Raw genomic sequence first — 15,724 nt, 5'->3', positions numbered from 1 at the left:
TGCGCAACGCAGTTCCGTTAGCCAAATAGGGTTTTACCCAATTCGCATCCGCGTTATGAAAAATGCGTTCCCTAATACATTCATCGCGTTATATCCAATTTGTGTTATGAAAATTCGCGGTGTTATAGGAAAACAGACCGTACCATCTTCTGTATTTCACAGGGAATTATTTTTTGGCAGAGGGGTGTCAGTATACAAAATGCACAATTGAAATTCGTACCGGGTAACGCTCCCTTGGCATCAGCTGCGTCCCCACGCTGTGTTGAATCGCAATGCGGCGACAGTGCAGCCCCGCTCTATCCCTTGCACGGTAACTACTGTCGCATTAATTGGCATTTTCTTTCCAGAATTGGCTGTGTGATTTTCATCTGTTTCTTTGGCGCCTTGTGTTCTTACTCCACGTGTCTTTTATATTGCGCTTTATGATACACATATGGGGGAAAATAAAAACGATCTATATAAATAACATTGCAAGCTGTAGATTGGCTGAATTGAGTCTTAATGCAATTGTTAAATAACAGGGCTACTCACTAATCCACTATATATTATCTTGAACATCTTTGGCACCGGTATTTTGAGGGGGCACGCTGTTGGGGGGGGGGTGAGGGGGGGAGAAACCACCTCCAGATGGAATGGGGGGGGGGGGGCTTAAAGCCAAAATTGCTTTGCGAATTTAAACCCCCTGCGGCGTCTTCCATTGGCCGCTTTTGCAACCAAGTGGAACGCAGCAGTTATTAAAACCCTTCCAGTAATTGCATTTCTTCCCCCCGCTCCCCTCTGTTTTAAATGACATATCTGTTCCCGATTTTATTTTTCTCCCAGTGTGCTGGGGTTGGTGGCTTCAAAATGGGCAGCAGGGACTGATGGCTTGCGGGATTAGCGCAAGGCAGGTTGTGCAAAGCGGCCCTGACAATGCAAATGTTTTTTTTTATCAACCTTTGTGCGTTTTTTGAAAGCTCTGAAACAAATAGAATGCAGAGGGGGGGTCAGGGGTGTGCATGCCAAGTAGCAGTGTACCAAAATCAAAACAACGAGCCACAGTTTGAGATATCATGGAGTGCCACCTCGGCACAGGGGCGGGACGTCCTTCGCTTGGTTCCAGGGTGCAACGAAAGACGCGTTAACAAACCGGTCCAGGAACGGAGTCTCAGATTTATTAAGCGATTTAAGTGTTTGAAGAATTCTACACACGGACAGACAAACATGTATTCATACGGCCGAACAATGCGATCGTGTCAAAGTTTGAGTTGGGAAACCGTTTTTTTTTGCGAAAAAAAACATGATCTTGCCTTTTCAATTGCATCTTCCCGTTAAAAGACCCTCGCTGACTTAAGGGTTGTGAGTTGGAGCCAAGGGTGAGAGTCAAGGTGGGATGACATAAATGGAGAGCTTTTGGGAATTGTATGTTTTGATCCCAATCCACTTACTGGTGCCGGGCAGAAGGAGCAGAGGCATCCCGGGGGTGAAATTGAAGGACGCAGTGGAACGAGATACCCGGGGCTGTGGATGTGACGAGAGAAGAGGTGCAGAATAGAAACGCACGGAGAAAGAACATCCGAGCGGCCATGGCTTTTAAGATGAATAGTCGGCTGCTCGTCGGCTCACCGTGCTGTCAGTGAATGGCCCGACCACGCGGCGGTGCACGTGACCAAGCTGGTGAATTACTCGTCGGTTGGACAACATTGCGCGGATCACGCAGCCGCGTCGTTATGACGGGGCCACCGCCCCCCCCCCTCCCCCCAACACACCCCAACCGCCGGTCGTGCTGTGCCGTAAACGCATTTAATTGTGATGAATGAGCCCTGGACGCATGCCTGCCGATTGGCGGCTTTCCTGTCGGGAGCCGTGCGCAGAGGAACACCTTCGTCGCCCGCGGGGTAAAAACGAAACGAAGCAGCGGAGTTGAAATGATGTGAAGGTGCAATGTTACGTAAAGCTGTATTGGGGATTTGCTCATGAAGATTTACTTATTCGTCTGGCAGCTGAACCCCAGCAATACAGAAATGCCGCAATGAATTTCGGCAGTGACCGATCGCGGACGTGAGCCTCTATGAAACCATAAAGGACGGAGGCAGAAGTGATTTGCTTGATTTGTGCCCAGAATCCACCCTGACGTGCTTACAACAGCGGATTCAATACATATTTATGTAAAGCTTTCATCCGCCAAAAAGCATTCCCTTCGGTTGTGTTTGGCTTAGAGCACAAATGCCAAGCAGTGATGCAGAACGCGGTGATTGCTGGAACACTGTGTCCTGTTTATAAGTTGCTTTTTGCGATCTCCCCCTGACACCACTGCCTTTTGAGAGCCCAGCTGGAGTTTATCTTGACCTGTTTTGTTGGCATAGAGTAGCTGGGATGCGCATCTCATCTGCAGGAGTCTCAAACTCCCCCTCGATCAGTTAAACACGTAGGCTTTCGCGACCAATATTTTTCTTAACAAAGGTTTCTGGGTTAGATCGCGTTACTTATAAATGTTGTTAGCATCGTCGGCACGATCGGCCGTGGTCGATCCACCGCTGGGCAAAGGCTGGCCCCGTTCTGCCGCCATCTCTTTCGGGCTTGTGTTGCCATTTGTACTTTTCGCTCCTGCGCATGGGCTGATTTCATCGCTCCACCTCTGTGGTTGTCATCCTCTTGGGCGAGTTCCCTCCAACGGCTGCCACTCGTTTGGCCCATTGTCCCCTTGTTCGTTGGCCATCATCTCTGCTAGCCATGGCGTCTCCTGCCCCCAAGTAGCTCTCCCTGCACATGGCTCGGGTCTGCTTCTACCTACCTAACCTTCATGCTGCCATAGTATAACGGGCAGCACACCGGATTTACAATGCAGAGGTCGCTCGTTCGATTTCCCGGCATGGCAGTTGAAGCCATGGTGCAAGTGCCTCCCCCCTTCCACCATTTCTGCCCACCCAGCAGTAATAAATAGGTACAGCAGTGAATCGGCTGCTTGCGTGTGGTGGGGTAGAGTATGGGCACTTACGACCACCTCCCTGACGTCTGACCATTGTGGAAGAGTAGGCCATCACAAACCCCTTGGCGAGGGGCTCCCTTCTGAAGCTTCCTTGTGGGAAGGGCCCTTCTGCCAGCAATTGTGCAGGCAATTAATTGCGGGTGTACACCTTTACCCTTTAACCTGCCCGTCACGCGAGGCCTCCCACGGAGCACTTTTCCCTGTTATTGGTTTTTATTGTTGGAATGACCGCCAGAGGAGACGGTGACAAATGAATGAATAAAAGCCTCTCCCATTGCTGCTTGACGGTGTTAACCTCCCCCGCCTACGTCCATTGGTTCGTGGGAAAAGAAATGATAGGTAGAAATTCTTGGCTTGCACAATGGATCTTTTTATTCTTTTGAAACTCTGCATTTAGATGGCGATTTTAAAAGGTCAATTATTCCGCGCTTGCGTCCTTCGCCAACCCAAGCTTCCCACTACATAATCTCTTTTATTTGACCAAGGCCCACTGAGCTGTATAGATATTTTTCAGAAGAGACCTGGCCACAAACTATCGCTCAACAAAGTGGCTTATGTGGAAATGTATAGCAGCCAAATGCTCTAAACGTACGTTGATTCTAAATGTGTAGGGAAAAAACTGGAGGGCCCAGAGAAAAATCCACGCGACCACGGGGAAAACATGCAAACTCCAAATATACATGAGTCGGGATCGATCCCACGACCTCTTGTATGAAGAGCTTCAAAATCCACCTGCCGCTCGTCTTTTATCACAACACCCACTGCGGTCCAAAACAGCCGTGCCAGGACTGCTTCGCAGAGACTGGCTGGTGGGAAGAATGGAGGGCAAAATCAGCACCAAACTATTCTTATTGGGGATCCTACAGTCTGTCTGTCCACCTGGCTTCACCCTGCCACGTTGTCAGTGGGCCTTCCTGAGCAGCTTCCGGACACAGGGCGACATCTCTGTGCAGCCAACCTCCACCGTTGAGGTCTTCATGACAACCCACACTGCAGCTGTGTGGCACTATGCAAACGGTGTCACACATTGCTGATGATCATCCACTCAGTTCAGCAGAGGGCTACGAGAACTACACATTTACGCACATGCTGCACGAACCTCTCCAAAGCCGCTTCGAGACGTTATCTCGTGGGCACAGCCAATGAGTGCGATGAAAGCTCACGAAGCCCACAAAACTCAAGTCATCCCCACCCCACATGCCCTCGCAGTGCCATTCCTAGTCCCGTCAACGATTGGACTTTTCTTTTGTGTGGGGGGATTGCGGAGAGAATGAAATCAACTCCATTGGTAGCCATGTGAGCCACTGGTGGAATAAACACACGTGCAAGGTCATGTGCCGGACATTTAATATCACCTAAATGGTATGATTTTAACAGATAATTTGAAGATCAGCTGCCACATATGCGCACATGCGGAGTCCTTGGCGGAACTGGGGATGGATAGCCTTGTGTGGGAATGTATCATGGGACGATCCAAGTTTTTGGAAGCTTTATGAGCTTTCATCGCGCTGGCGATGAAATCTCACGAGATACCGTCTCAACGCGACTTTGAAGAGGTGAGGCCGCAGTCTCGGACAAAGGATGCAGGCGCAGAATAAACGGCCTTGGACGTGCGTCAGCCACTTAATTTACGTGCGCGTTTGATGCAGGACTCTTTTAAATTACCCTGGCGAGGAAGGGAAAATATTGGTGCAATCCAACCTTGTCCCATGCGACCAGAGCGGTCGTTTTTTATTTCAGTCAACTCTGACATTTATATACATTATATATACATGTATATGTGTTTGTGTGTCTATGCTTATTTACATTGCTCCTTTATCTATGCATTAATTCTATATTTCTGTGCGTGTTTATATTGCCTTTGCTCGTGGTGTGTGATATAAATTATAACTTGCAGCCCTGGTCAATCCACTAATGGACGAAGGCCACGCTATGCCCGGTCGGTTATTCGTGGTGGTTGTTTGACCGTACTTCACCATGGTTGGCAGTGCGGGTTGTTGAAGTTAGTTGGCAGGATGGGGCTGGGGGGGGTGCAGTGCAGCTTCAGATACCACTCACCACTGATGTTAGTCGTGGCCAGGAGTCCAACTCGGGTCACCGGGTTCTTAGTAAAGTGCAGGCAGTGCTGCAACACTCATCGATGGAATTGGCAACACACCCCATTGCAGGACCCAGCTGAAAAATTCAGTCAGGATATATTTTAAATATTTTAAGGACATTATTATTCATATTATATAAATGACTATTTTCTGAAAAAGGACATCTGGGAAAAAAACAACAACCACGTTTGATATTATTTATTTCACAATGACAGAAAAATTATGACTTTGAAATAATTTGTACAGTTTTTTTTACTTGACTTTATTCTTCATGTTACCATTTTATAACAGTTTTTCAGATTAATTGTAGCTGTGCAAGAAAGCGAAGGGTCTCATGTTTCAGCGCTCAGTTGTGCCGAATGTTAGCCTTTTAGTGTCAATAAAAATCAGTTCCACTTTAGGAGTCGTCCTACGCAGAGACTGGCCTCAACCAAAGGATGGTGGAATTTCCACTCGTGGCCCAGGGCTCTCAGTGAAGTTGAGCAAAAACCAATGCACGACTGAGCCGAATGACGTTTCATATTTTATTTTGGATGAATCACCGTTGAATATGAATATTACAGCGTCGCTCCCCTACTCTTTGATGCAAGGTCACGGCAGTGACGTCAACATATCATTCCTTACCGTGGTCTCAAATTGCTTTACATAATATAATTGAACCTTCAAGTTCACATGGGACAGCCTGGGTTACGGAGCCCTGGGTACGAATCTACATTTGTAAGAGCTGCTTATTTTCTGGGTAGTGTGTATTCAATGAGGAGATCGGCGCTTCCACGTCACTCACCGAACGACATCGCTGCCCCCTGCATCCGCCAGCCATTCGGTGGCGTAGCCGTCGAGCGTTCATGCAGTGCACTGCACTAGAGCCCACGGGCCCATGGGACCCAGGCATCGGGCTATTAGTGGCCCCTCTGCTAGTCAAGCTACGCCACTCTCATAGACTTGCATAGAGACCCACATAGACCAGTCACATAGCTATCAGGTGTGCGGCTGGTGGAGTCGCGCCAGGATCTGTGGGCTGCAGTGGCCCTGGCTCCAGGCTGTGAGGAAGAGTTGGGGACATTTGAACAGGTGGCCCGATCTCATTCTTTGCACCAGGGCCCATGCCAGCCAGGGCTCACACCACTCTGCAGTCCTTCCCAGCACACGGTCGGGCGTTGGCTCGCGAGACACAAAGGTGATGTCTGCGGGTTTTGTCGCTTTCATGTTGTGGGGTGGGTGGGGTTGCTACTTTCCTATTTCCCATGGGGCCTGTCGCAATGATTTATCAGTGTGATGATAACGGTAATTGGAGCAAATTCTTCACACATAGGAGCGCAGCACTGAAAGCGCCTTTTCATATCGAAAATGAACGACGTGTGAGCGCATGGGTGACGGGGGGCGGAAGCGCGTAGGGTGCGGCGCGCAATGTCACGAGGAAGCTACTAAAGCTATGCCCTTTTAAAATCCTCTACATTGAAAAACTAATTTTTTTAGAACTGATTTTTGTGTTTCGATTGTGGGCCGTATGGTTGGCCACGTACGGTGTGAATGAAGTTCAGCATACACGATGGTGGTGATGGTGAGGAAGTGGGAGATGTTGACGGTGATGATGTTGATTGTTGATGATGCAGCCGTCTGGAACGCCTTCGTTAACAGACCCGCACATTTCTTATTCGGCCTCGGTCGTTTATAACCGTGAAGTCGCACTGCGATAAAGTTAAAACAGAATACCGCCAGATCTCGATGCAAAGCAATTGCTGCCACTTGAAAGCGGATGCCAAATCCCGGTCTGTGCCGGATGGCACCTTCACAGGAAAAATCTCAACGGGCAAAGCCGAATGGTGGTAACCCGAGTGAGATGCCTGTTGATTTTCGACAGTAAATAAGGATTGTTTGCCATGCGATGAACGCTCTATAAAAGGTGTGCCCCTGGTGTGAATAAATACGTCTGTTCAAGGGACTTGAGAGGTTTATCCGTGGTGTAATTCTCCTGGGTTGCCCTTTCACACTTGCCACCTGTGAGAGTTCCGAATAGAAGCCGCTTCATCTCATGACGTAATCGCTTGCGCAGTCGGAATGTAATCGCGAGAAAAAAAATGTGGTGATGGTGAAAAGATGTTTTCAGGCCTTGGCCCTTATTCTGAACAGTGAGAAAAAGCCATTACCTGGAACCGTAATGTAATGTTTCTCCTGAAGGCAACGTGAATAACACCGCGACCAACACATCTCTTTTACTACAATTAGGAAATATTGCAAGAGGCAGTGTTCGCATTAGCAACAGCCCCCGAAACCGCTCTCCTTGATATTAAGGGGGAGAGAAAAAAAAAAGCCACATCCGTGGAAGAATCGTAACGTTCCGTGTCACCACACCGTCCTTGGCGAAACGCGCGATGTTTAATTCGAAGTCGTTTCATTAAGATCGCTGTAAAGGGTAACCGCGTGTGATGGATTTTCAATCGAGAGCCATCCTAAGCCGCCCTCAAATCTGGCTCGGCACCCCCTCCCCCACCCGGCCTTTGTATTGAGTCACACGAGGTGTTTAGGTGGGGCGGGGGGGGGGGGTTGCTGGTGGAGGTGGGAGGGGGGGGGTCCTCTTTACAATATCGCAACCCCCCCCCACATCCCCTTACCCCTTTCCTCCCAGCCAAGCAAATGTCTCCGCTCCGCCGTTGCTAAGCGTCGTGTCGCGTGGCCCCTACCTGAGCCGTTACTCACGGCGCCGGGGGCAAGTAAGGAGAGGCGAGAAAGGAAGAGGGGGAAAAAAAGGTATACGAAAACATGAGATGATGGGATCGATTTTTTTTATTTCAAGACGGGCGGAGGTGGGAAGACGTCTTGTTTTTCTGTCCGTGATGTCGTCGGCAATTGTGGGTGGAAGGGTGGTGGTGGGTGTGTGGCTGCGGTCTAGGCTGGGAGACCCAGAGATTCACTCCTGTAGAATTGATTTTTTTTTCTCGGTGGAAAATAGCATTCCGCCTCACGTTTTCAGATAAATTGAGGTGTGTGTAACGCTGTCACCTCTTTAACACGCGCCGGGGGTCACTCGCCGCCATTCACCTGAGTTCGTACGTAGCCTCTCTCTGCTATGCACGTACGTGGACGTGCTGCGATGATTATAAATAAAGAATAATTCTCAAATGTCACCAACGCACATGGTATTTCATCAATAATACACGTGCGTGTAGAGTGGTGGTGGTGGTGTTAGTCGTGGCTCACTGCGCGATGAACCGGGTTACCGCAGTTCGATTCCTGCTAACAACAAACATCAGCAGTGAGTGAAGCGGCATCTAAAATTGGTCCTGGGTGACTTCCCCCCCCCTCGCCGCAACCCACTCTCTACCGCCCGTTCACCAACCAGCACACTCAGCAAGGTAGTGAAGCATGGTCAAATAACCTCCTCGACCGACATGGCCTAAATCTAGCAGAGGGGCTGAACACGTTTTATATTTATTCAGAGGGTCCATGTTGAAGGTGCCGATTCCCATTGAAGAATTTTAATTGGCTAATGTGGCCTGTAATCCAGGGTTGGTGGGTCACCGCACAAATAGTGTGAAACTCCCATTCCCATGTACATCAAGGTGCCGTACCATGGCTTGCCAAGTATAGTACAGAAAATATTGACCCCATCTGTTCCATCTGTGTATGGGATCGTGTTGCCCCCTTGCTCACTTGGGGTTTCTCCATGTCCTCCTATAATTACTTATATAGAAAACCATAGAGCTTGGGGGCAGAATTTGGTGCTGGCTGACTGTCCGGCCTGTTGCCTTGCCCACTTGTCGTGGTCCCCTCCTCGTGTCTCTGACTCCTCTTCGAGAGAGAGCCAATACTGGTGGGCATTGACGTTATTACAACATCGCAGAGATCATTCTGTGGAAGGAGTAACGCGATGGCAATGTGCAATTTCCGCTTCTCGCGGGGGGCTGCCCAATGAGGATATATAAGTGCCGCCCCCCCCCCCTTCCCCGATTCCTCATTAGAGGAGAAAGACAATTGCATACATCGCTTCATCAAGTAATTAGCAGGTTCCTTCCATGGACTCTGCTGCTGTTGATACTGGTTCTTGGGCAATAGCGTTAAACACTAGGAATGTGAAAAAGTACTTTCGTCTGGGTCTGTATATGGGGTATGAACATTGCACTCGAAGAATATTGAGAGGTGCCTTAGTCTGGCTCGGTAAGCCTCAGGCATTTACACAGAACCATACTAATTTACAATGTGCCTTAGTCTGGTCTGGGCATTAACATTAAATGGAAACAATCTCAAAGCTACTGTAGTCTTGCTCGTTGAGCATTGGACATTAACACAAAACTGTATTAATTTTAAATTTACCTTTTCAATTGACTTTTTAAATTTACCTTTTAAATTTACCTTTTGTCTGGCTTTGAGCATTAACATTGCAGCCCACACACCCTAATAAAAGGTGGCTTAGTCTTGCAAGGTGTTTTTTTTATATCGTTTGGGGCACGTGATATTTCTCCTGCCTATACTCGTTTGCGTGTCGAATCTAAATAGGAAATAATCCTTTTGGAAGCATGATAATAAAGAAGTGGCATTTTGTCAGCTGGGACATCACAACGTCCCTTGTGCCCGTTGACATCCTGGTGACGGGCGCAACTTGGTAATGCAGATGTGGGGATGAAAAATTGGAAGTGTGGTGACATTTTCCGCAGTTTATTTGCGTTTTTTCTTTATCCCCCCCCCTCTTTAAATTATTTTCCAATTGTGCTGATCGTCATCACGCCACGAGACGACCGCATCTCTCCGCAGAGCTCTCTCTCGACTCGTATCCACACTCGGTGGTTCGGCGTGCACTCGGTGGTGGATTTATCTGAAAAAAATATTCATGGCGTGGCAATTAAGCAGTGAATGCTTTCACCATCAGAGCTGCAATACGCTGAACTTAGTTGACGAGCCAAATCTGTTTTGTGTGTTTTTTTTTCTTGTGCCGCCTCTTTGGCTATTGTGATAAGACTACAAACTCGCGACCTTTCCTACCTCGCTTTAATCGACATACAGACCCATCAATAGATTTACATAGAGACCCCACAGACTTGCACACACTCTACTATAGGATTTTTGCATGACGATCAAACTAATGTTTTAAAATTGCTGAGCTGGAATTTCACCAATTTTTTTTTTCCCATACAAAACCAACTTGAACGTAATGGCGTTTTTTAAAAATGCAAATATTAATTTATGGCTTGGCTGATATCAACCACACAGTCCAATCACGGGTGGCTGAAATCTAGGATTTGAACACAGATTCTCAGGTTTTTGTTGGCTGTATCCCTTAGGTCTTTGAGGTGCACGCGAGCGGCGTGTTCTTTTTATTTAAATCTAGTCTACATTAAATTGGGCAGATGTAGGGAAATGGATACAATTATAATTTATCTATTGAAATTCAAATGCATTCATTTCATTTTGAGCTGCTTTGTTGCCCGCTAAGAGACTATTGCTTGATTGTACTTTTCCTTTTGTTCCAATGGTTATGATAATGATCGTCATCACACTGTTTATTATTAGGTCGGCAAAATTGGTGTGGGCAGGTCCCCATGTCTTTAGGGGTTCTCACAAACGGTAAAGTGGAACTTTGAATCGTGGCTTGCCCACCTGTGCAGCCATTTGTGCCTTTGCAACAAAAAAAAACCCACCAGCATTTCCTGAAGAAGTGCATTATGGTCCTCTTGTCTTGAGCCACCATCAGCAGTAGTGATAGATAACCATGGACGAGTTTTATCCTGATTAAGACTCAGCAGCACGCTGTAGTCACCAGTGATCACCTCATGTTTGTGGAGTCCCCACATCGACACGATGGGGTCCCATGATCTGGGCCAATGCCAACCGAAATGAAATATATAAATGACGAGAGAAAAATGCATCCTAACGGATGATGGTGGTGATTTTAAGGACGAGTTTAAATATAGGTGGTGATTAATATCATGTTTTCAAGTTACCTCTTTAGTTGCGTAAGTGCTACTTATTCAAATTCAAATGGGTTATTAAAATAGATAGGATGGATATAAATGTAAATGTTCTTCTAAAAACAGGATTAAAAATGTATACGTCCTTAATGTGTTGGCTAATAAACTAATTCTGTACACTGCACAGCGAATGTGTTTTTAGTCAATATAAGCAACGCTTGCAGAATTCTTTACAATCACAGGCAGTTATGAATCAAAAAGTAACACAAATTGTACCACGGCGACACCAGTAGTAACCGTTAGAGAGAAACGATTCTTGTTTTGGAAAACAATACAAGCTACTCGATGTATTCCACTTTAAAACAGGACGCTTGCGATACGTATAATTCAAGTTATTTCTCCTACATCTTAATGGGAAACGCGGTAATCGATTTTTTTGCGGTTGCGCGCCAATGGTCATCTGATAATGTGTCGGTGCGCTTGGTGTCTCCTTTCCCCCATAGACTCGGTATCCAGCAAGCTGCAGAACAACAACGTGTTCACCATCGCCAAGAGGAATGTAGAGGGCCAGGACATGCTGTACCAGTCGCTGAAGCTCACCAACGGCATCTGGGTGCTCGCAGAGCTGCGCATACAGCCCGGCAACCCCAACTACACGGTACGGCACGGTCTCGCTCGGTCACAGATGGACCTGTGTCATTGCGATGTTTTTTTTCCACGGTGGCGAGATGTTATCTACCTCGCAAGGCCGTGGGTTCGATTGCGACCCTGATGCCCGTGGTATGTTTTGAGTTTGCATGTTCTCCCTGTGGTCGCGTGGATATTTCTCCAGTTCCTTCCTCCGCTGTTTTCCCTCCACGTTTAGAAACATACGTTTAAGAGTATTTGGCTGCTATAAATTTTCACACGATAAGCCACTTCGTTGAGCGATCATTTGTGGCCAGGTCGCTTCTCAAAAAGAGCTGTATAGCTCGGTGGGCCTTACCCGGTAAAAAAAACAATTTGTTGACTCATGCTTACGCACGCACGCACACTCGCACACTCGCACGCCTGCCACTCGAAGCTCCCTTCCTACGTGGACTTTCATTCGGACAGGCGCAGATGAACGCGCGCATGTCCACAGAAGGGGACGCCTGTGATTTGCTAATCGCTGGGACGTGCAGGAGGAGGCGTGTGCGTTGGTTGCTATCTGGATAAGAACACCTGTACAGCGACAGGTGTCCTCATGCACAGGTGTACAGTGACAGCCGCTGGGAACAAAAGTGCCCAGGATGCACCCGACCTCATTGGCTTTTGGAATCTGAGCAGGGCTGAGCCTGGGATAGTGCTTGAATGGGCGACCACTAGACATAACAATGTGCTGCTGCAGGGGTTACTTTGTGGGCAGTGAAAGTCCGTGAAGTATGGGGGGGGGGGGGGGGGGGAATAGAAGCGCAGGCAATGCACGAATAGAGTGCCACGCGTGCGGGCGGCACTGTGTGCTTTGGCGCCCGTCGCCAGGATTAGCGCGCCGGCGACGCAGAGCTATCTGCCGCGGAATCTCGGAGGAAATAACCGCTAACGTTCACAATTACTCTGGTGCCCAGAGAGAGCTTTTTCTGCTTGCGCATCCCGAGGTGTCGCGCGCACACACACCTAAGTAATGCGGACTGCGGCGCGCGTACTATGTAATTGCCGTGAATAAAATATTTGTAGGAATTTGCCGCGCCGCACGTCGTGTTCCATCTTGATAATTACGGTAATTGCCAAGACCGAATGGTGACCTAGCAGAGTAATTTGAGGCGGTTACTGCTCTTTCCTTGGTGGCCTACGTCTTTATTTAAATAAACAAAGGCCCTTTGGCAGTCTAAAAGTACAGTAATTGCCCAATATAGGCACGTCAAAGTATTCCTTATTTGATTTTGGCATGAATTATGGTATTGCGATATAGGTAATGTTTAGGGTAAAGTATTGCCTATACTGGGTTTTCCCTATATAGGCATTTCCTTATGCTTGGCTATTCCCTATTTACTTTTCCTTCAGCTTAGGTATTGCCTTGAGCTAAGCTATCAAGCTCAGGTATTGGCTTATAAAGGCATGGCATAAGCTATGTATCGCTTAAATTGCGCAATGCCCTATGGTGTTGGGAATACCTGGGCATCCTTTCAAAACGTGGGTTTTCTGCAGGGATAACCCGTTTCCACACACACGCACGCACGACACTCAATAGGGAATTGACTCTCTCAGAATCATGATAAGCAGAGAGCCGCGGCCAACCACTGCTGCTCTTATTATACACTACATCCCACGGCCACCCGGCAGCCCAATGTTGTCCCCGATAGTCGAACAGATAGCTCTACGCTCCAGGAGCTCCGTCAGGGGGTGGCTGGAGGAGAGAGCGTCTGCCGTACGTGCATGCGTGCGTGCGTCTCTCGCTCTGGCCTCGTCACCTCATCGATTAGTGATCTGCTGCGTGGCGGCCCCTGCATCGTGATTCTGTCTCCGGGTGTGAGGGAGCTGCTGCTGCTGCTTTGAATTTTGTGCCGCGGAGGTTCAGCGGAGTCCCGCCCGCAACCGCTCCGTTTACGCTTGGTCTCTCTTTACTTTTTGTCATGTGTGTGCCCGCGCCTGTTTGTGTGCGTGTGTGCATGCAAGTTTGTATGTGTGTTTGTGTGGACGTGTGTGTGTGTGTGTTTTGCGAAAGTGGGGAGCGGTAGTGCAGCGGTTAGTGCACTGCGAAACGAACCCGCGAGCCGGGTTTCCCGCTCACAGCCAACACCAGTGACGATTATCTGAACCAGTCCTGGGCCTCCTCGAGGTCGACTCGGCCTCAAATGAGTGCCTGGTATGATGTGTAAACATCGCCACTGGGGAGACAAAGGCGGTCGTGCGAGGTGTTGGCCACCTCTCCCCGTGTGCCATGTCGGCCTTCATAGGTGCTCGTTAGCAGCACTTGCCCCAACAGTCTGTTAAGGCTATATGGGGGGTCTTTGTCTGTGTGAGAGTGGGGAGCGGTTGTGTAGCTGTTTAGCGTGTTGCGCTATGAACTGGTTTGCACGTCTCGCCTCATAACACCCAATTTGTTTGTGCGTAGTTAGCAGAGGGGGGGTGTGACGATGCATCCCTTCATAATTGATATTGATTCTTAAGCTTTTAAAATATGGATCGAGCCCCATTTCGTAAATTTATCTTTTTCAATCCATAAATATTGTATGCAATGGGATGACTTAACCGCTGCAGCCACGAGTGGCCGCTGCTTTCACAACAGCGTTTGGAACAAAACAATCGATGGTCTAATCACGACAATTCCTCAAACCGCCAGGTGGTTAAATCGTTATGCTTCTACCGGACATGCGAATCATCGATAATCGGCATCTGAAGACAGTCTGCCTAGCTGGTACCACCACCTGGGGGCTTGACTCGGTCTGAAATTAGTTACCTAGTGCGGTGTCAAGACCAGCACCTGGGAGCCATTTGGTTGTCCTGGACACACCACCCCCTCGTGTGCTCAGCTGGCCCTATAATAGGCGCTCGCTAATAGCGCTGTGTGGGCTACATTGGGTGCCATCATCCGATTGATAACCTAGCATACCTGGCTGCATTTCCGGAAATATGCATGCGCATCTGCCCACGTGCACACACATCCATGCCTAACCATGTGAGTGCACGTATTATTGTGTGTGCGCGCGCACGTATCATTGTGTGCGCGCGCACGTATCATTGTGTGCGCGCGCACGTATCATTGTGTGTGCGTGCGCGCGCTCGTGCATGCGTACGTGTGTACATGTGCGCACCTGCCTGTGTGTCTGCGCGCGTGCAGTTGCAGCTAACCAAGGAAATCGCTGTCCGTGTGTGCATGCGCGCGTGAAAATTGTTATTGTCTGTTAATGCCGTTCGTTGCTCCGCTAACCTACTTGCCTTTTGTGTCGTGCATGCCATCATCCTGCTTTTCCATCCAGGATCTGGAGGTTTGGCTTCTTGTTTGGCATTTTCTTAGAGCGTGCTGTGCTTTTTATTTGCTTGTGCTTGGCAACGACTCATTCCGCTTGTGCAATTAAAAACTGTTTTGCTCTATACCGCTATTATTTTATTCCCAGCAGGCCTCTTATTGCTCAACAGCGTAGGTCGCTTTGCTTTTCCCAAGTGTTGTGATTTCTCGCGTGGAAGGGTGGGTGGGGGGTCAATATTGCAAGTGGTATTTGCTGCGGGGACATAAACAGCCGAGGGAACAAAGTCAAATAATTGACTCATGTTACGTAAATCCTGCCCCGTCCGACTGTCAATGCGCTCCCCCACGCTTACGCTAACCCGCACTGACCAACCGTGGTGAAGTATGGTCCAATGACCCCACGCGGCGTATCGAGCCGCTTAACCGGCAGTACACTGACAAAAGGGTGGACCATTAAAGCAATAAACTTCAGGCAGAGGTGGGCCAGGAAACCCAGCAGGGTAATACGTCGGGAGAACTGAGCTGGCTGCCACAGCCGAGATTCTGGGTTCTAATCTGGCTTTCAGCCGTCTGTGATTAAATTGTGTTCTCAAGTGTATTGAGTTGATGGATTCTGCCCGGTTACTGATTATTGCGCGCAAGAAACCCCATCAAGTTAAATGCAGTGTTTCGCGTAATTTGGCTCATTCTCGCCTTGAGAATTGAAAAATACACACACGTATAATTTTGAATGACGTGTGGAAAACGGGCCTAAATGAAGTGACTTCAACACGAGTTTCATGATGTCACATTCTGAGATTCATTCTCTTTCCCATGGTGGTGCACT

At 48.4% G+C, this 15,724-nt stretch overlaps 1 protein-coding gene across 6 annotated transcripts in view; it reads left to right on the top strand.

Moving 5' to 3' along the window:
• The window catches only part of LOC133348891 (AP-1 complex subunit beta-1-like), a 73,190-nt gene that overhangs the window by 48,036 nt on the left and 9,430 nt on the right, over positions 1 to 15,724 (top strand). For all 6 annotated transcript variants that reach the window (XM_061561982.1, XM_061561985.1, XM_061561983.1 and 3 more), the window contains one exon: positions 11,474 to 11,628. In XM_061561982.1, the coding sequence (XP_061417966.1) occupies positions 11,474 to 11,628 (155 nt within the window). The remainder of the gene's footprint in view (positions 1 to 11,473; positions 11,629 to 15,724) is intronic.

Source organism: Lethenteron reissneri, chromosome 28 (genome assembly GCF_015708825.2).
Source record: "Lethenteron reissneri isolate LAM-NWPU_2019-01 chromosome 28, ASM1570882v1, whole genome shotgun sequence".
NCBI lineage: Eukaryota > Metazoa > Chordata > Hyperoartia > Petromyzontiformes > Petromyzontidae > Lethenteron > Lethenteron reissneri.
The sequence above is the reverse complement of the archived record's forward strand: the minus strand, read 5'-3'. Positions and strand labels throughout refer to the sequence as shown.